Source organism: Liolophura sinensis, chromosome 6 (assembly GCF_032854445.1).
Source record: "Liolophura sinensis isolate JHLJ2023 chromosome 6, CUHK_Ljap_v2, whole genome shotgun sequence".
NCBI classification, from domain to species: domain Eukaryota; kingdom Metazoa; phylum Mollusca; class Polyplacophora; order Chitonida; family Chitonidae; genus Liolophura; species Liolophura sinensis.
In genome coordinates, this window is record NC_088300.1 from 52,817,200 (window position 1) to 52,837,942 (window position 20,743).

Consider the following 20,743-nt stretch of genomic DNA (forward strand, 5'->3'; position numbering starts at 1 on the left):
GGCTGGTTGGGGGTCGCGGTAAACATGAAGGCACCGTTGTTATATTCCACCATGGGACACTGGGGCAGCGCGGTCTGTTGATCAGCTCTGGGATCGTAATGATGCTCACGTAGTCTGCAGGCAACTTGGTTACATCGGCGAAGAAATGGCGTATCGAAGGAGTTACTATGGACCTGGTCGAGGTAGGTTAGAACAACTTGCCCAACGTTCAAGTTAATAATAATAATAATTATTATTATAATGACATCTACATAGTTCTGAGGATAATATGCCAAAGCCATTCAGTATTCGATTTGAATTTGATTTTCGTCTGTTGTTTAACAACAATACTCAGAAAATGATTTTAATTATACGATGGGCACAGGTGTGTGGGTGGTGGAATGTTGAGTGTCCAGATTGAACCACCCACTCTTGACAAGTTTGTTAACGAACCTAACGAACAGGTGACGTTAAGTGATATGCACATCATATTGGTGGATTGCAAGTGATCGTTAGACTATGTAAACGGCCCACAAAGGCGTCGTTGACAGTTTGTTGTCTCCATGGAGTTAAGAGCTGGAGAAACTATGCAACCCAAGGCTGGATTTGAACCTGCGCCTCGTGTGTGTTCAAGCACTCAAGCAATCTTTACCCGCTCCTTCGATCACAGATAAATTTGAGATAACATAGATCTGAATATAAGGGTGCATCCATCAACAAGCCAATTGTTTTTGATGACATGCAGAACGTTTGTGTTGAAGTCGAAGGAAGTTGTTTTATGTTTTTGAGTGCTTCATTTCGGTTTATTGAAAGAAACACAGCTGGTAAGGAAACAAATAATATTTTATTGTATATGTTCATTGTTGTATGGGAATTGTGGGTGAGAATGGGTTGGCCCACTGCTCATACAAATTGGAGAATATTTCTAGAGTATTATTCCACATATGTTTTCTGTCAGCTACCCACATAGTGCATACACACCCTTAACAGAAACTGCTCTGGCGTTTCCATATATACTCTTGTCCTTTTGCATGTATATAGTTGACGATTCCCTGCCCAAATTTAACTCTTTTTTTCGCTTTTTTCATCGTTGACCTGAGAACCTTATCAATGTGTGAGTTTTTACACCAACATCACACACTTGACTCAGTTTTCTTGCCATTTAGATCGTTCTGAGTTGCTGACTGTTGCGATCATGAAAAGCGCATACTGTCACCATATGTCCCCCATGGAGCCCGGCCACTTTCCTCAAATCCCCCATCGGAAATCCTTGGTTTACCCACATTTTCCATCGTCTGACTCTCTGAAGAATTTCATTCACATTTTCCCATGTTTATAGTCACTGCATGTGGAGAGAACGCAACAAAATTACATAATAATTTAAAATAACACAGGAAGCCCACAATGCCTTTTGAGACAATCTTATGTATTGTCCACTTATTGCAAGACCATAAATTTATATTATACTTCTCCACAGACTCTAATATATTTATTGACCGATCACAAAAATGTTTGTATATGCATTCACGTAGTATTTTATTCTACGCTTATTCATACCAAAAATTAACAGTTTCCATTGCTAGTCCAAGTGCTAATTTTTGGGAATAAATTTATAAAACATGTTTTCTTAAGCTAAGCGGTAAGGACATACATATGACGGCATTGAGATTCATTGTTGGAGGAAACTGGATATAGAGCACGTGTGGAAATTGACCAGTCAGTTGGCAGAAGCTTTCAAATCTAAGAACAAGAGCTGGTCAGAACGCTAGCACTAATGCTTACGGGTTGTTGACTGTTGTCTGTGGTTGAGGCGCTATACGCCAATAAGTGCCATTTTATACGACATCATTAATCAGATGGCAGTATCATATGATAATATTGTTATCAGACGGCAGTATCGTATGATAATATTGTTATCAGACGGCAGTATCATATGATAATATTGTTAAGTGTGACAGATAACCTGTTCGAAAATGCAGACTATTAATATGGTTAAATGTAGTACAGATTTATAGGCTTGCAAAGACCATGTATAAGTGGTATGTCAGCATTATGGGCGGGATTATTGAGAAACGTGTTTAAGTAGTTTTTCACAAAGGCTATTTAATGTCCATGTATTTGAAAAGTTCTACACCTAAGCTATTTATCAAGCCAATCTTTCTGCTCAGCCATACTCTCAGAAAGTTTTGTTGGAATAATATGGTAATTTCCTATTCGTCGTGCATCATCTTTTGTCCAAGGAAACTTATCTACTTGCAGGTGTGAAATCGTGTATAGAAATTATCTCGAAGGTCAAATATCTTTCAAATATTGCTCAAACCATCTGACCCGTGGCTTTAAAAGTTTGGCTCAGATGTGGTAAATTTTACACTTTGTGATAAAAAAAATATTCCAACAGAAGTAAGTAATTTAGAGGAGGTAAGCTCAAAATACCATGCATTCGTTGTACGGTGCGGTTTTATGAATATTTACTTTATTTGGTTTCAATGTAGGCCTATTTACGAGGGTTTGATACATGATTATTTCAAATAGACTTGCTGTGTGTTGTGGTGTGTACCGAGGGGTATCCCTTTGCATTCTTTTAATGTGTTTGAATATTAAATGTGATGACAATATACAGCATTTTGAGTAAATCTAGACCACTGACGTCTAATATATAACAATTAACGTCGCTGCATACTTTGTTACCTAATTCTGTTTAAGTCATGGTTCTATGCGGCGTGTAATTTGCTACTATTTAAGCATGTACATGAACAGTAGGAACAAACCCTAACTAGCGTAAATTGACAAGAAGGCGTATTTCACTGGTTTCACTTGACAATCACACTATCGTCGTTGCTCTGGTTTTTATTCTCTATGTGTAGTCTTTAATGTAGCTATTTCTGTGGCAATTTGCTAAAACACAAGCGATTTCCGATGACACACAGTAGTGTATACATATACGATTGAACGTGTATGCCCGAAAACAGCAAGCGATTTCCGATGACACACAGTAGTGTATACATATACGACTGAAGGTGTATGCCCGAAAACAGCAAGGCTTCCTTGACCTCCATTTTTCTTGACATATAGACACTCATAATTATTATTAAGGTGAACCATATTAAGTTTACGGAAATCATATTTTGATTATACACATATACGGATATAACCTGGTATATATCACATTAGAACGTTATATTAGATTAATACACACGTCAAAAAATTAAGGTCTAACTAGAAAAAACTTTTTTGCGTGTATACATATATTTTACCACTTCCAAGCACAATGGCATCGTGAAACATCTTAGTATAATTTGAATATTTCATTGTTCAACTTCAAACTATAGTTACCGCAAAACTTTTTGTCGGATACCCCTCTGACAAATTTTAGGAAGCTGGCACAGAAAACTTTTCAGAGACAAACTATGCAGAAATAGCCAATTTCCTACTGAGTTTTATGACTGTCATAAATCTATTAATATACGTTTTCCAGCTTTTTATACGCCCATGGCATTCCTCGGTCAGCCTTCGTGTGTAGTGCACATATGAGGTGCACATGGTTTAGACTCTATAGTCTATAGACTCCACATGACCCCTACTCATTATAGGTCAAGCTTTACAAGACCTCTAAGTTATCATCATCCAATAAGATAGACACACATACTAACACTGTCCTTCACTGTGGCAACCTGATACAAGGACATTTAAATATGATAGAATAATTTAATATTTAGCCCACAGTATGGTGCCTGCAAGCACATGTGGTATATTTCCTATTATAAAATATTTTATGAGGAAAAGCAAGTGTGCGTGCTCAGTGGCACGTACGTGAAAACGGGCAAGTATCTGGGAATACGCCTTACCCCCAAACGTCAAGAGTCTTCTGGAAGATCACGCTGAGCTTCACTCAGTCAAGGGGTCACCTTGTAAATAAAATGTTTTTAGAATTTATCTCGTGCTTGATCTTTGTTTACTGATTACTTTATTGCTACAGTATGCACAGCTTCTGCCTTACTGATTTTAGTAGCAATCCTTGGTGATAAACAGCGTATGAACTAAAAATTTCAGTCTACAGTGCACTACAGACTAGAAAGATTATGTACTCTTCGGATAGGCTTCAGATTTTGCCTTTTCTACGAATTATTAAATGGAGCCTGTCTGCTGTAGTCCGCTCATGTTCCTTCATGCGCTTTGTTAAGTTCCGTGATGGTAGTCATGAGTGTTTTACGTACAATGTACACAATATAATGGTCAATTTTGTCCATTTTGGGTCTAATACCATACAGTCCAAAGAATACATCTTACGACATTTCTCTCAAGAAAAGGATAAACTTAGAATGGAGATTGATCCCATCGTTTTTAAAGTAATTAACTGTGACATTTTGTGTATCCATATAGTATCTTTAGATTTTTGGACAGGAAACTAATAATGCCAAGCAATCTAGAGGATATTGTGATATCCAAAACGTGTTAAGATGAAACTTGCGACTACAGCGCAGAGTGTAAACCAGAGCCGTGACTTAAGAGTGATATTTGGTAAATTACCGGCGAAATCGGATCTCTTGTCAGTTTATCTCAGTTTAATAGTGTCCTGCTCCAACATCTCCTGTAAATGCGTAAAAAGTAGCAACTTAAGGCCATATTTCACCATTAATGGTTTGAGCAGAATTAGGGGAAAATGTCATGTTTTCGTTTGCTCATTTTTAAATACTAATCTACCTCTTAGATGTATTTGCTGGAAAATTGTCCCATCCAGGAGCCGTTGCAATTTGAGCATGTCTTACACGTGGAACGTATTGTATTTGGAAAGCATTGTTTTGATAGCCTCGGGTGTGTATGGAGAAGAGTTCAGAAAACATATTGGTGTTGTTATGAGAGAAACCTACTGGTCTCAGCCGTTCTGCAAATGTTACTCTCTTGTGTTTGACAGAGGCCATCGATGTTGTAACAATGCTGTGGAGAACATCAACAGGTTGCTCTTTGATTTTGTGTGATTCATTGATGCTGTGAAGAACAACAAGTTGCTTTTTGGTTTTGTGGCTTACAGGGGCCATCTATGATATAGCAAAGCTGCAGAGAACAGCTGGGTACTTCATGGTTTTGTGGTTTTCAGGGATGATCAATGATGTAATAATGCTGTGAAGAAAGTCAACACCATGTTGCAACAGCCCGTCGTGCAAATACTGTCCATTTCTACCATCTGCTTTTCAGAAAATACTGTAAATCTGCTTTATGTTAAGCGATTGACTGTACCACAACACAGCTCAATGAGTTTTGTTTATATATTTAGACTTTATATTTCAGTCTTGATTCACGTAGCGTTTTAAAATGCTGTAGGATTGTTGCTTTTGGGAGCAGAATAGTAGAATTATAAAGAATGCTGTAAGCACAAAAGAGGCAAGAAACTATGGTTAAAAAGTTGACGAAATTGATCCATATTGGATACCAGACGATTCCATTCATACTTATGCCTATTTGTTATATGCCTTGAACATTCCTTGCGTCATTCCAACATCGTGTCTTACTTCAAATATCTTTTTAACCATTTAAATGGTGGTTCGTGTTAGACGTTGTTTTGGAACTTGGTCTCGCCTTTACTGACATAGAACGTACAATGAACAGTTGGTATGCAAAGGTCTTTTCGACGCAGGGTTTTATAGTTATGCTCGAAATTTGTCTAGTGATTATCTGGCAGATGGTTCATATACGAATGTACGATTGTATACTGAGATCACATAATGTGCTTTTTTAGAATGACAATAGAAATCCCACAGAAAGACATTCTCATGTTGTAATTTTGAGGAAATTTAGTAATTTTCGATGCACAGTATACTGCGATGTCCAAGATTTTTTCTGAGAAGATATTCCAAACCTCGATGGAAACCACCAAATCATATATTGTACAAGTCAGTTTCTTATTTGTGGCTTTGAGAAAGATGCTTTAAATAGTTAATTTTGGTCCAGAGGAACAGAAAAAACCTTTCGCTTACAAGGGTGTAGTCACTGTAGACAAAACGCAATCTAGGAGTCAAGAGAGCTTGCTTCTTTCCAAGCCTCAGCTTCACTTCCTTCAAACAGTCACTCAGTACACGACACCGTACCACCCTAGAAGAGTTTATAGTCATTGCTGTTTACATACTGTAAGGTTGTATATAGTTAGAGGTTAAGTTAACCCGCACATAAATGTGTCATTTTGTACACGCCTTTACGCAATATAATCATTCCTTGCATACTGTGTTCAGATGCTTAGTTAGGACGGATTGGCTATACCTTTTATATGTTATACATTCTAGATGCTGTGTTTTATGACCATGTACGCGGTCTAGACAACAGAAGTCTTCAACGTCGGTGTTGTGAATGCAGAGAGGCTGACTTGAACACATCCATTCCATTTAAAGCTGACTGAAGAGATAGATTAGACATTATGGGTCATTATGTCATTGTTTTTCATAACATGACAAAAAGTAAACAAATAAGTAAACTGACGTTTTCACTGACAGTAATCAGATAACTTGTCGACTGGAGCAATATTATTCGCTAGCAAAGCCTGTTTGATTATTTATTTTTTTATTAAATTCATGTGGAAAATTTTCCTTAACACACTTTTTATCCTAAAATGCATACAATGACTGTGCGAAAAATCCCGAACACTTTAAGGATGTAGAATTCATGTTTGCCAATGCCAAGAGTCTTCTGGAAGATCATGTTGAGCGTCACTCAAGGGGTCATCTTGTAAATAAAATGTTTTTAGAATTTATCTCGTGTTTGATCTTTGTTTACTGATTGCTCTATCATATTGACAGCCACATTTCTGTTTTATTGATTTTAATGACAATCCGTGGTGATAAACAGCCTGTGTACGTACAGAATGGAAAGCCCATACTTTTCCGCTAGCTTTCAATTTCTGCCTTTTCTACATATTATTGAATACAGTCGTTCCGTGCTTTGTGCGTTCCATATATACAGCGCATTGGTCATATGCGGTTTATATGTTATACCTTTTGTGATGTGGTTTATGATCATGTACCCTGTCTAGACAATGAACGTCCTCAACGTTGGTCTCCAGACAATAGAGACGCTAACTTGGATTCTTCCATGTTATTTAAAGTTTAAATTTCAAACCTTGACTTATATTTCATCGCGAAGGTCATAATATACTCTTCTAAGACAGTGCACGAAAATAAATGTTCGTTAACAGACCGAGTTAAGAGCCAAGGTTAGCTGACCTCAAGATGACAAAACGTTTGACCATTTGACCTGTAACCCCGAAGTCAAACGGTGTTCTCGTGCATTCACCATTTGATATAGTTCATTATCTTAGTCGGGTTTATCCTTCCATTGCAGACCATGTGGTCGGGGTTGTCCTTCCATTACAGACCATGTGGTTGTGGTTGTCCTTCCATTACAGACCATGTGAAAGGGGTTATCCTTCTATTACAGACCATGTGGTCAGGGTTATCCTTCCATTACAGACCATGTGGTCGGGGTTATCCTTCCATTACAGACCATGTGGTCGGGGATATCCTTCGATTACAGACCATGTGGTTGTGGTTGTCCTTCCATTACAGACCATGTGAAAGGGGTTATCCTTCTATTACAGACCATGTGGTCAGGGTTATCCTTCTATTACAGACCATGTGGTCAGGGTTATCCTTCCATTACAGACCATGTGGTCGGGGTTATCCTTCCATTACAGACCATGTGGTCGGGGATATCCTTCGATTACAGACCATGTGGTCGGGGTTATCCTTCCATTACAGACCATGTGGTCGGGGTAATCCTTCCTGTGCGAACTTTCTCAACAGCAATTACCATTAACGCCCTGTGTAAGTTGTGTTACCATGACGACATCAATTAACGTTATTCAAACGACACCTAGTGTGTCATACTCCATCAAACGCCTTCATTCTTAATTTCTTAATTTTTGCCTTGAATATAGTTTTGTTGTAAGTAAGTATGGACGGAGTGTACAGGACCCCTGGCGCTCTGCTTCATAGTAGTATCTACTGTCAGTTTATTCAGGACTAGGGGCTGTAAATTCCTAATTTCGTTATACCTAGCAAAGACCGGATTTCACCATGCAGTTTCGTGGTTTCCCTGGATGCTTTTTCTTGTATTGACGGCGCTCATATAATCATGTCTGGGTCCTATTCACCCCTGAAGGACGCATCAGAAAATTTTGGAAAATAGTCGATTACTCACCTCCCCGGCCTGTCAGTTACTCCTTAACATATGCTTATATGGTTCTAGACCGCCAGACTCATCTGATAAAATCTCGAGGTGTTGATCATCCCAAAGGTAAACATCAACAAAAACAAGTTCAACTTCTTCCTTCGCTTGAACTTCATGAAAATGGCTACCCATCACGGACAGCATCCGGCCGGTTCCTGGGCCACCGTTCCCACCGTTTGCAGTCGTGACGCCCAGGATAACCACCGTGTCCAGAATCGTAACAGACGGAAGACGGTGGCCATTTTGGAACTTGGAATCAGCGCAGAGGTAGAGCTTAATGAAATATAGATGGATATTTACCTTTATGATGATCGAGAGCTCGCGATTTTATCAGTTTTGTGCTCTAGGACCCTGAGCATTGTAAAGGAGTAACTGGACAGGCTGGGGAGGTTAGTAATGAATGTTTTTCTAAATTTTACGATGCACCCTTCAGAAGTGAATAGGACCCAGTCCCATGAGACCTATGCAAGAGCCGTCCAAATATGAAAAAGCGAACAGTTACTCAGCCCCCGTCACGTGACCATCTACCAACTATCACTCTGGCAAACCTGAGATACCTATGTTTGGATTAACCACATCTTAATAAGTACAAACTGATATCCAATATCTGGACACTGAACACATTTTACAAGCCTAGAGCGCTCCTTGCGTCATTCCGGCATCGTTGAATGATATTCACTTCCTAGTTTCCTTCCTTATATTCTTTGGTGGATTTTTGTTGAACGTTGTTTTGGAACTTGTTCTTGCGAATGATGACCTGGAAATTCTCAGTTTTGGTTAACGGTTGTTGTACGAATGATTGTTCCGATGCTTAGATCCGCATTTTGCATCTGATCTATCTATACATACCACTTCCTTTATTAATAAACTCATACTTTGGCTGGTACCTCGATCCCACATTACACGTCTACTTGAGATAGGGTCGCTTACTTTACCATCCAATACCGTCCCTAAGAGCTGGTACTTAGGCCCAATGTAACAAGCACTTTTACGATGTTTAACCCTAAGCACTCACTTACTGACAAGTGCACTTGTGTTATCGTCTCTTTCCTTTCAGCCCATATCTTGTACTTAAGTCCCGCATTACACGTAGACTTACGATACTGTTACTTTTATTACAATCTACATGTATATGTTACGCATGTATACTTATGGTCCGCCGAACATGTGCGCTTGCTACTGTGACTCTTATTTTCAAAAACCCATGCCATATCTCACATTTGTACTTATATGTCCCGTGTTAGAGCTTCGCTAATGATATGGCCATTTTTCCTGTCCCGTATCTCAGGCTGGTGTGCACATGTAGGCTACATACAGTAGGACTTCTACAGGTGGGCTTGCTTCCAGTACAAACCTTTATTTTTGGCTCGTCTATTTTGGTGCCATACAACACCTGTGATATTGTCACTTCCCATACAAATTTCAAGGCGTTCTGAAGAGACATTCGTATATTAACTTTATACCATTTACATATATTTTCTACAAATCTTTGACATATGGAATTTCAGCATTCATTATCCTGATGGAAGCGTGTGTTGTTCTGCTCTCAGGTATAGCATTAATTTTTGTCTCTCCTCAGCATGGATGTGGATGTCAAGAGTACGTTGCTATGGGAACGAAAAGAGACTGGACAAGTGCCGTTTCCCGGGATGGGGTCGCAGCAATTGTTATGGGGGTCGCAGCTCGGCGGGTGTCAGATGTATGACACCAAGCACCACACCCCCACCTACAACAAGCACTACAACAACAACACCTCCGCCGAAGACGCTCAATCCAAACTCATTACTGGCCGACGAGCCCGCTGTAAACATGGTCAGTTATATTAAAATATGCCATATTATTTAATGAATATAGGTGGATCCTAGTAGACTTACATTTTGTTCTTGAGCTCTCGCCCGCCAAATGTTCTTCACATCCCAAGCCCAGACCACTACCGCTAATACTAAGCAAAGAAGTAGCGCGTTCCAATCTAGCTAAGGTGCATATGAAATAATCGTGACACCGTGACATGAGATTTATTTAGTTGATTATTGCTTAACGCCACACTTAAGAACTTTTCACCTATACTATATGGTGGTCAGTTTTCACGGGTGGAAGAAGCCGGAGTGCCTGGTGTAAACTACCCTTAATTGGCAAAAGTGCCACGCTTACAACCCACTGCCAATACCACTACAACAACGACAACATTCCCACTTACATGATGTAGAGATATGCACACCATATTAGTAGTACACAAGTGCTCTTCCACGAACATTAGACTGCGGAAACGGCCACACTAGCGTTATCGACCACTTATTGTCGCCAAGAAGGGGAGTCTACAAATTCCCTGTCCAACAAATAAGTAAATATCATTAGTAGTATGGTATGTACTATATTACTAATTTACTCTTTACGATTAAATGTCTGTCGTATTGTATGCATGTATTGTATCGACCATATATACGAAGCTTGCATACTGTTTGTCTGACGCTTGAAATGCAGGGCTTTAGTTTAGTGATTTCATACAGGACAACCGTTACGCTTGTGTAATATGGTAAATTTTTACCATATTACATTACACATGTATGTAATAAAGGAAACAATGCAATTCTCCGCTCTAGAGCTCTGTCATTTTAGATTATCCTGAGTTTTGCATGTTTACATATGTTTTTAACAACAGTGACGATGTAATGGACAATATACATTAAAAAACTGTTGGTTTCCAGACAGAACAATTCGAGGTAGGCAATGACGACAGCGACAACCAAGCAGAAAATGTCGTGGAAGACGAAGGCTCGGTATGTATTATTTACAAATATATAATATTTGTGTTAGTCAGTTTCCCCCGCAATTTAAGGAAGCCGAAGACGATAAAAGTAAAATCGTTTAATTCGTAAAATGTTAAAATTCAGTTTCTATTAATGGGCAAGTAGCGCAATTAGATTATATAATTCTTGGTTTATACTTCCAGTTCGACAATAATTTGTCAATCGAACAGCGTAATTAATATTATTTTTATGATGTGTTTTAAACATTTAACAAATGACGCTTATATACATAAGTTGATTTTATCATGCACTAATGTACAGTTGAACAATGACAAGGAAAGAAGGCTACTTTGTGTGCTGTTAGAATTGAAAAGGCTTCGCAAAGTATGCACCATCAAGCCTCGAATGACTTTTCTTCTGTAATAATTCAAATGTTAAATTGAGCATCCGACCCAACACGAAGACATTCGTGCAACTACTAAAATGGTGTACTGAGGAAAATACCGTTTTAAAAATCTTACATTTACGCTTGGGCTGCTTACGAATGAACACGACAAAAGACAATCAAAACTCAATGATATTTTTCTTTCAGTTTATAAATAACAAAATTGTGCCATCAACGAGGTCGGTTTGATATTGACTAATGAATACCTACCACTTGTAGCGGAATATTGTAATCAGGCTGGTATATGGTTAAATAAAGTTGAATACGTATAAATACTAAAAACGTTACGTATATACTGACGATACACAGTTGTTCCAAATGGTATATAGTGTATGTATTCAAAGTTTTTAGCTGAAAAAAGAGCTGTTCATGATATGTGATCAGAATTGTTAAAACTAAATCTGTATCTCTGAGAAATATCATATACCGTCCAAGATTTGCTCTTGTTTAATTCAAATTTAAAATCAAGTATAACAACGAAAACTGTTCATGACCAATATTATAGTTTTATTCAAGGCTGTCGTAGTCTGAAGATGACAGAAAAGTAAAAACAAACTGAGAGAATGCCGTGATTCACCACTGTTATTAATGGAATGTCCTGTGGACCACTTTTGTTTAAGGGCGGTATAAGCTATACGTCGTTAGTTTCCGTGAGGCCGACTCGGGTAACTCGCGGAGGAAGGCTCGCAGCCTGGAGGAGACAGCATCGCCGCTTACAATCCGCCGCCATTACCACAACAACAGCAACAATTAAGTCGTCAGTTGCTGATTTTAATGTTTCTGACGAAGAAGATACAGTTGAGTGGATAGTTAAATGGAATACCCTATAAACGATATAGATACAGTGTGATATACATTGTTCATTTAAGTATTTTTGGAGCTAAAGATTTTACTTTGTTTTGAAAAAATCTCATTAGTCAGTGTGAATGAAACAGTCATTGGTTAACCTACCCTTTTTGCTTAGAGGTCGTTTCTCTTGTCTGACATTGGTTCTTTCTCTGGAAGCAGAACATGGTTTTTCGTGGTTAGTTCGGTTGTATCTCTAAATAAATCTGAACTGTCAATCAAGTTGTCAAAGTGTGGATTTCATTAGACGTCGTACGTATACTAAAACCGTATATCATGAGCATTGTGCTTATAGTAAAACCAGACGTCTTTACTTACGCCCGTAACCAATTGAGACTCACATCTTGACAGGCATCTCATATAAAATTGAGGCCGTAACTCTTGAAACGTCACTCACAAAATAGCCGTGTCCCTTGTCAGGCCCTATAATGTACTAACGTTCCCCGTCCCCTGCTCGCTCCGTAACCGGTCTAACGTGAAAATTCAAAAAGCATGACAACATACGACTCATGATTTACCAATATTGTTAAGGCGTTAATCATGCTGTTGCCCAACAAACCAATCAGTTTATCATTAAAGAAGATTTTGTTTTTGTAACTGCCACAGGGTACATTTCTAGTTTTGTTTCTGTTGATAAAATGATGATTATAAATAGATTGTATGCATATAATGGAAGCTCGTCTGTTTCACTTATCTCTCCATAGAAAGGATGAGTGGTTATTACGTGTACATTACATAACTTTGTTTCAGCCAGGCACGATTTAATCTCAACTTTTCTTTACAGTTGCTATTGCGGTGTAAACCCCAAACATTCATTCTTTAGAGCTGTACGGCTAATGTATGACAAACAAAAAATCCACGTAAACATTCGGAATTGTTTTTGTAAGATGATCATATTTCACCGATGTCTTTTTATTTCTTTATTTTTAAGTTAACTGTGCTTGTATTTTTGCCATACAGGTGTTGATGAAAAAATCCAGGGATTGCAATACTTGTCACACCTGCATATCGCTTACATAGAGTGTTGACCTGCCAAGGAAACTTTTCCCGCCTAATACAATTCTGGTCCAAGCTCTGAAGTCTGTTGCTTATCCTTGACATTGCGATAACATTTTGTTGGTTATTTGACAAAGAAATAAACATTACATGGCAAGAGATCAATGGTCAATTCACTATGGACCAGAGTCGCAATTGTGCGGGATAAGGTACCCAATTTTGAGAGCTATACTTACACACGTCAGCTCTATTTGTCGTTTCAATCTCCAGCTCAACATTTCCGCCATGGATACCTATCTAGCAAATTCTACCGAGAGTGAGGTATTACAAAACAGCATGCTTCCCGCTTGTCTACTCATCTAACATAACAGCGGGATTTGTACTGAAGACATGCATATATCGTGATATGGCCTTTGGTCAGAGCACACTGTTTATGGACATCGTATTCTACTCAAAGCACTGTTTTATTTTACCCGTTTTGCACAGTTTGACATAAGCTATACTTATTCAGTTTATATCCCCAATTCAAATGTAAAACAGGCTTAAATCTGTGATAAGTCTGAACCAAGTTGAATTTGTATAAAGAAGCATAATTTCGCTTATGACAGAAGTTCTTCACAAGAAAGCGTGATGTAATATTTGTATGTAGAAAGTATGGGAACATGCTTTGATGTCGTGTGGAGAGTGTCCCTGCTTAGCTAGTCTCGAATACGAAGCATTTATTACGGATAGTATCCACATATATTTAATTTAATAAACTTGTCATAAGGTGTTTTAGTAGTCAACTTAAAAGAAAAATATATACATGTGTTAATATATCTGCATTTATCTCTTTGCCTTTGTATCACCATATATTCAAACATAATCCCACATCATAAGACAATATATATCCGGCACTGTAAACACAATAACACACGGCACCTGTGTATATGTCTTCTGCACCTGTGGATGAAAAACCAAAATGAAAAGTATGGAATGCGAAAGGGAACTGAGAATGCAACAAGCCCATCCCACAAACGCGCACCTGCACCCTTACACGATGGTAGGCGTTATAAGTTTGCTGAATGAGAAGATTTCAAAAGGAAAGGACATTTACCGATTGTTTGCATGGTCTCATTCTTGTAATTGGTGATTGCCGTGCAGAACCGTGGAAGACTAACAAAGCATCTTCTTCGTTTTTTTCGTTATATTCCCGTGTTATTGTGTTTGGTACAAAAGGCAAAACAGTAATATTTCACGGAATAGGCCAACATTAATCAACGAAAGAAGAAGCACAAGTGTCAAATACAAGACTGTGTGAAATATTCTCTTAGATTTGTATTTCCTTGTCGCGCGTTTTGGAAACGAATAACGAATGTATATGCATCTTTCACACTCATTTGTACAAACTTGCTTGTGAAATGATTTAATTTGAATGACATTGCAACCATGAGATCATATATAATCTCACAATATAGTAGCACTAATCCTTCCTTTTAATCATTCAAAATGTTTATATCGTGCCTTGTCTGTCAGGATTTTGACAAAAACAGTTTATAGCCACTAATTCATCCACTGAGTACGGTCTAGTTCCCGGTTAGTACATGGCTATAATTCAGTACAGATGTTCTGCAAACAGAGAACCACCGATGTCAGCTTGTACTCTACTCGTCATTCAGGGACGCACTATTCGGCTGAATGGCGGGAGATTTAAGCAGGAGGGTCGTGTGGAAGTGAAGGTCCCTGGTCGATTGGGCTGGAGCGCCGTCTGTGGCGACACCTGGGGTATCCTTGAGGGTATGGTCACCTGTAAACAGTTGGGATATGGATACGCCAAAGTCACAACTTCGGTAAGGGCATAGGTCAAGGACACACACATAGATAAAGGTCACAGTGCTGACAAAGTTCACAATCACGGTCAAAGGTGAAGTTCACGATGTCAGATGTTCGGTAAGGAAATCATACTACTTACAGTGCATGCGTTGCTCTTTACCTTTCGCTGTATATCGCTGCCACCACCAGCTGATTTAATCAGCATTGATCAATGAAATTGTTTTAGGTTTTGGTTAGAATCATGTTGTACATACTCTAGATAAAGAGAATGCATGTGTGTAAAGTATTGTTAGATACAACGGTTGGGATGGATTGTTTTTGTTTTTCGACATCACTTCCTGTCTCATATTAGTGACTTAGTGACCTCGGCCTTATTTAGTATTTCCGTACAAAATTTGCTAGTGGTGGCAGTGATGTAAATCGAAAAGTAGAGAGCAACACATGCACTGTAAGGAGTATGTAAGGAAATGTGTATAAATATCTGACACAAAAGTCAAGGTCACAGCTAGTCTAAGGTTACGATCAAATAATACATATATCTGATTAGTGCTTAACGCCGTATACTCAAGACTTTTTCATTTGTATGATGGCGGTCAGATTTCTGGATGTAGAAAACCTGGGTACCCACAATAAACCACAGACCTTCGGCAGGCTCTTGGAAAGAAAAGAGTGAGTTCTTGGGGTTTAACGTTGTATTTAACAATTTTTCAGTCATATGACGACGAAGGAATCCTTAGAGTGCATGTTAAGTACCTCCTTGTTGCAGTACGGATTTCCGCCACTCTTTTATCTAGTGCTGCTTTACTGAGACGACTTACCGAAAGCAAGTAAGCGGACCCACCCGAGCCAATATACTGATACGAGTCAACCAGTCGTTGCAATATCCCCTTAATGATAAAGCGAGAAAGCTACAACTTCCTCTTTTGAGGTCTTATGTGTGACACGACCCAGGATTGATCGCTCCAGAAGCGGACGCTCTACCAACTGAGCCACTGGGAACAGTAGGAAAGAAAAGAAATTAGTTTATTAAAATATATTGGTGTGTAACGCTCTACAAAAGACTTTGTCAATTACAAAACGACATAGTAAAGTTACATGTAACGTGTGGAGGAAACATAGTTTAGACCCATGTAATACGATATAATAAAGGACCTAAAGCACAGAAGGTAAGACCAGAGCAGCGACGACAGTGATAACTGACAAATGATCACACGTAACCAGTGAAATATGGCCTCTTGTCAGTTAACCTGAGTTAGGTTTTATTCTAACTATTCATTTAAATGCTTAGATAGTAGCAAATTACAAGCCTCCTAGCGCCACGGCTAAACAGAATTGGGTAAAACAAATGCAATGATGTTAAACCACCCAATCAAACTGTACAGCCAATCGTTGAGCAAGCCTTTGGTAAAGCCTTCAGTAAATGTTACTTGTTATGTAATTACTCTGCAATGAAAGACTTCCGCTCTGTACCAACTAACAACGTCTGGCATTTCCGTAATGTAAAACGCCAGTTAGGGTGGGGCCAGATGCCCTGCTAGTAACACCAGAAGATGTACGTTGCAGATAGTAGTACTGTTACAAACATGTAGCCTCAGCTAGAACCCTATTGCTAATAATTATTATTATTATTAAAATGCATCTTTTAATCCAATCCAGGCATGTAATATATGAAATATACAGTGATAATTTTCCTCATTTTGTGTACCAATTTTTCTCTTATAATACTAATATAATAGTGTAATAATAATATCCGATACCGGTAATAGGTGTTTGTTTACTGAAAGTTTTCATCAGTCAATCGGTTTTGTCATTTTTTGTATTAATTTCTCGCAGACTAGTTTTTACGGCGGAGAGCGCATGCACAAGATCTACAAACACGTGAAGTGTACAGGGAAGGAGGAGCGGCTGGACGACTGTGATATTCACGTGAAGGAAAATGGAGTGGCCTGCAATTACACCACGTCTATAGCCGGCGTTTTCTGTACAAAAAGTGAGTAGCCTCCCCTGATAAATATTATATCAGTTCCGAATTACCCAACCCTGTGTCCGATAAAATGACTCCGTCTATGATCACGCTATAGAATTACGAATTGTTGTGCCGTAATATAACGGTTCTGTATTTTATCATTACGTCGTGGAATTACAACAATCATGTGCCTAACACACTGTGGCCAAGCTTTAAGATTAGAATTAGAACTTGTGTGCCATTATAATGCTTATAAACTTATTATGGAATTACTCGGTATTGTGAGCTATATAATTAACCCGTATGCTTATTGTAACGATGGTAACGGTGTAATGATGGTACCAGTGTAACGATGAACGATCACACCAAGGAAATCTTATCCTGTTTCCAGATTAACGGTTTTATATCTATCATTACTTCACAAAACTACCCAATGTAAAGTAGATATGTTTCTGTATATATCTCTACACCACATGATAATGAGACGTGACAACAGTTCTGTGTCCATGATTACGTATTAAAATTAATTGTGTCAAGGACAACAGTTTTGTGATCACCATTACCTAGTAGATGGGACAAAGGTTCTCTGCCCCTGATTACCCAATAAATCATTTCCAGCACAACGGTTCTGTGTCCATGATTACCCAGTAAATGGTGTCCAGGACAACAGTTCTGTCGCCATAATTACCCAGTAAATGGGGTCTGGGACAACGCTTCTGTGTCCATGATTACCCATTAAATGGTGTCCAGGACAACTTTTTTGTGTCCATGATTACCCATTAAATGTTGTCCAGGATAGTGGTTCTGTGCCCATGATAACCCATTAAATCTTCTCCAGCCCAGCGGTTTTGTGTCCATGATTACCCAGTAAATGGTGTCCAGGACAACGGTTCTGTGTCCATTAATTCCCAGTAAATGATGTCCAGGACAACAGTTCTGTAACCATGATTACCCAGTAAATGGTGTCCAAGACAACGGTTCTGTAACCATGATTACCCAATAAATGGTGTACAGGAAAACGGTTCTGTAACCATGATTACCCCAGTAAATTGTGTCCAGGACGGTGGTTCTGTGTCCATGATTACCCATTAAATCTTGTCCAGGACAACGGTTCTGTGTCCATGATTACCCATTAAATGGTGTCCAGTACAATGGTTCTGTGTCCATGAATACTCAGTAAATGGTGTCCAGGACAACCGTTCTGCGTTCATGATTACCCAGTAAATGATGTCCAGGACAACGGTTTTGTGTCCATGAATACCCAGTAAATTGTGTCCAGGACAACAGTTCTGTGTCCATGATTACCCAGAATATGGTGTCGAGGACAACGGTTCTGTGTCTATGATTACCCAATAAATGGTGTCCAGGACAACAATTCTGTGACCATGATGACCCAGTAAATGGTGTCCAGGACAAGGGTTTTGTGTCCATGATTACAAATTAAATCTTGTCCAGGACAACCGTTCTGTGTCCATGATTACCCAGTAAATGGTGTCCAGGGCAACGGTTCAGTGATCATGATTACCCAGTAAATGGTGTCCAGGACAACAGTTCTGTCGCCATAATTACCCAGTAAATGGGGCCTGGGACAACGCTTCTGTGTCCATGATTACCCATTAAATGGTGTCCATGACAACGGTTCTGTAAGCATGATTACCCAGTAAATGGTGTCCAGGACAACAGTTCTATGTCCATGATTACCCAGTAAATCTTGTCCAGGACAACTGTTCTGTGTCCATGATTACCCAGTAAATGGTGTCCAGGACAACATTTTTTTGTCCATGATTACCCATTAAATGGTGTCCAGGACAACGGTTCTGTGTCCTGATTACCCATTCAATGATGTGAAGAAAAACGGTTCTGTGTTCATGATTACCCATTAAATGGTGTCCAGGATAGTGGTTCTGTGCCCATGATAACCCATTAAATCTTCTCCAGACGCCAGCGGTTTTGTGTCCATGATTACCCAGTAAATGGTGTCCAGGACAACGGTTCTGTGTCCATTAATTCCCAGTAAATGATGTCCAGGACAACGGTTCTGTGACCATGGTTACCCAGTAATTGGTGTCCAGGACAACGTTCAGTGACCAAGATTACCCAGTAAATGATGTCCAGGGCAACGGTTTTGTGTCCATGAATACCTAGTAAATGGTGTCCAGGACAACGGTTCTGTGTCCATGAATACTTAGTAACTGGTGTCCAGGACAACGGTTCAGTGACCATGATTACCCAGTAAATGGTGTCCAGGAAAACGGTTCTGTATCCATAATTACTCAATAAATGGTGTCCAGGGACAACGGTTTTGTGTTCATGATTACCCAATAAATCTTGTCAAGGACAACGGTTCTGTGTCCATGATTACCCATTAAATGGTGTCCAGTACAACGGTTCTGTGTCCATGAATACTCAGTAAATGGTGTCCAGGACAAGCATTCTGCGTTCACGATTACCCAGTAAATGATGTACAGGACAACGGTTTTGTGTCCATGATTACCCAGAATATGGTGTCGAGGACAACGGTTCTGTGTCCATGATTACCAGTATATGGTGTCCAGGACAACAGTTCTGTGTCCATGATTACCCAGTAAAATGGTGTCCAGGACAACATTTTTTTGTCCATGATTACCCATTAAATCTTGTCCAGGACAACGGTTCTGTGTCCATGATTACCCATTCAATGATGTGAAGAAAAACGGTTCTGTGTTTCATGATTACCCATTAAATGGTGTCCAGGATAGTGGTTCTGTGCCCATGATAACCCATTAAATCTTCTCCAGCCTCAGCGGGTTTTGTGTCCATGATTACCCAGTAAATGGTGTCCAGGACAACGGTTCTGTGTCCATTAATTCCCAGTAAATGATGTCCAGGACAACGGTTCTGTGACCATGATTACCCAGTAATTGGTGTCCAGGACAACGGTTTCAGTGACCAAGATTACCCAGTAAATGATGTCCAGGACAACGGTTTTGTGTCCATGAATACCTAGTAAATGGTGTCCAGGACAACGGTTCTGTGTCCATGAATACTTAGTAACTGGTGTCCAGGACAACGGTTCAGTGACCATGATTACCCAGTAAATGGTGTCCAAGAAAACGGTTCTGTATCCATAATTACTCAATAAATGGTGTCCAGGACAACGGTTTTGTGTTCATGATTACCCAATAAATCTTGTCAAGGACAACGGTTCTGTGTCCATGATTACCCATTAAATGGTGTCCAGTACAACGGTTCTGTGTCCATGAATACTCAGTAAATGGTGTCCAGGACAAGCATTCTGCGTTCATGATTACCCAGTAAATGATGTACAGGACAACGGTTTTGTGTCCATGAATACCCAGTAAATGGTGTCCAGGACAACAGTTCTGTGTCCATGATTACCCAGAATATGGTGTCGAGGACAACGGTTCTGTGTCCATGATTACCCAATAAATGGTGTCCAGGACAACGGTTCTGTGTCCATTATTTCCCCAATAAATGGTGTCCAGGACAACATTTTTGTGTCCATGATTACCCATTCAATGGTGTACAGGAAAACGGTTTTGTGTCCATGATTACCCAGTAAATGGTGTCCCAGGGCAACGGTTCAGTGATCATGATTACCCAGTAAATGGTGTCCAGGACAACAGTTCTGTCGCCATAATTACCCAGTAAATGGGGCCTGGGACAACGCTTCTGTGTCCATGATTACCCATTAAATGGTGTCCATGACAACGGTTCTGTAAGCATGATTACCCAGTA

General features: G+C 39.3%; 1 protein-coding gene across 4 annotated transcripts in view; it reads left to right on the forward strand.

The window, feature by feature from the left end:
* The window catches only part of LOC135466848 (lysyl oxidase homolog 4-like), a 30,894-nt gene that overhangs the window by 3,947 nt on the left and 6,204 nt on the right, over positions 1 to 20,743 (forward strand). For 2 of the 4 annotated variants that reach the window (XM_064744586.1, XM_064744587.1), the window contains exons 2-6: positions 9,773 to 10,005; positions 10,899 to 10,970; positions 13,498 to 13,548; positions 14,886 to 15,056; positions 16,873 to 17,029. In XM_064744586.1, the coding sequence (XP_064600656.1) occupies positions 9,773 to 10,005; positions 10,899 to 10,970; positions 13,498 to 13,548; positions 14,886 to 15,056; positions 16,873 to 17,029 (684 nt within the window). Of the gene's footprint in view, positions 1 to 73; positions 183 to 9,772; positions 10,006 to 10,898; positions 10,971 to 13,497; positions 13,549 to 14,885; positions 15,057 to 16,872; positions 17,030 to 20,743 lie in introns of those variants that run through there. The other 2 variants (XM_064744589.1, XM_064744588.1) reach the window with 2 other exon arrangements.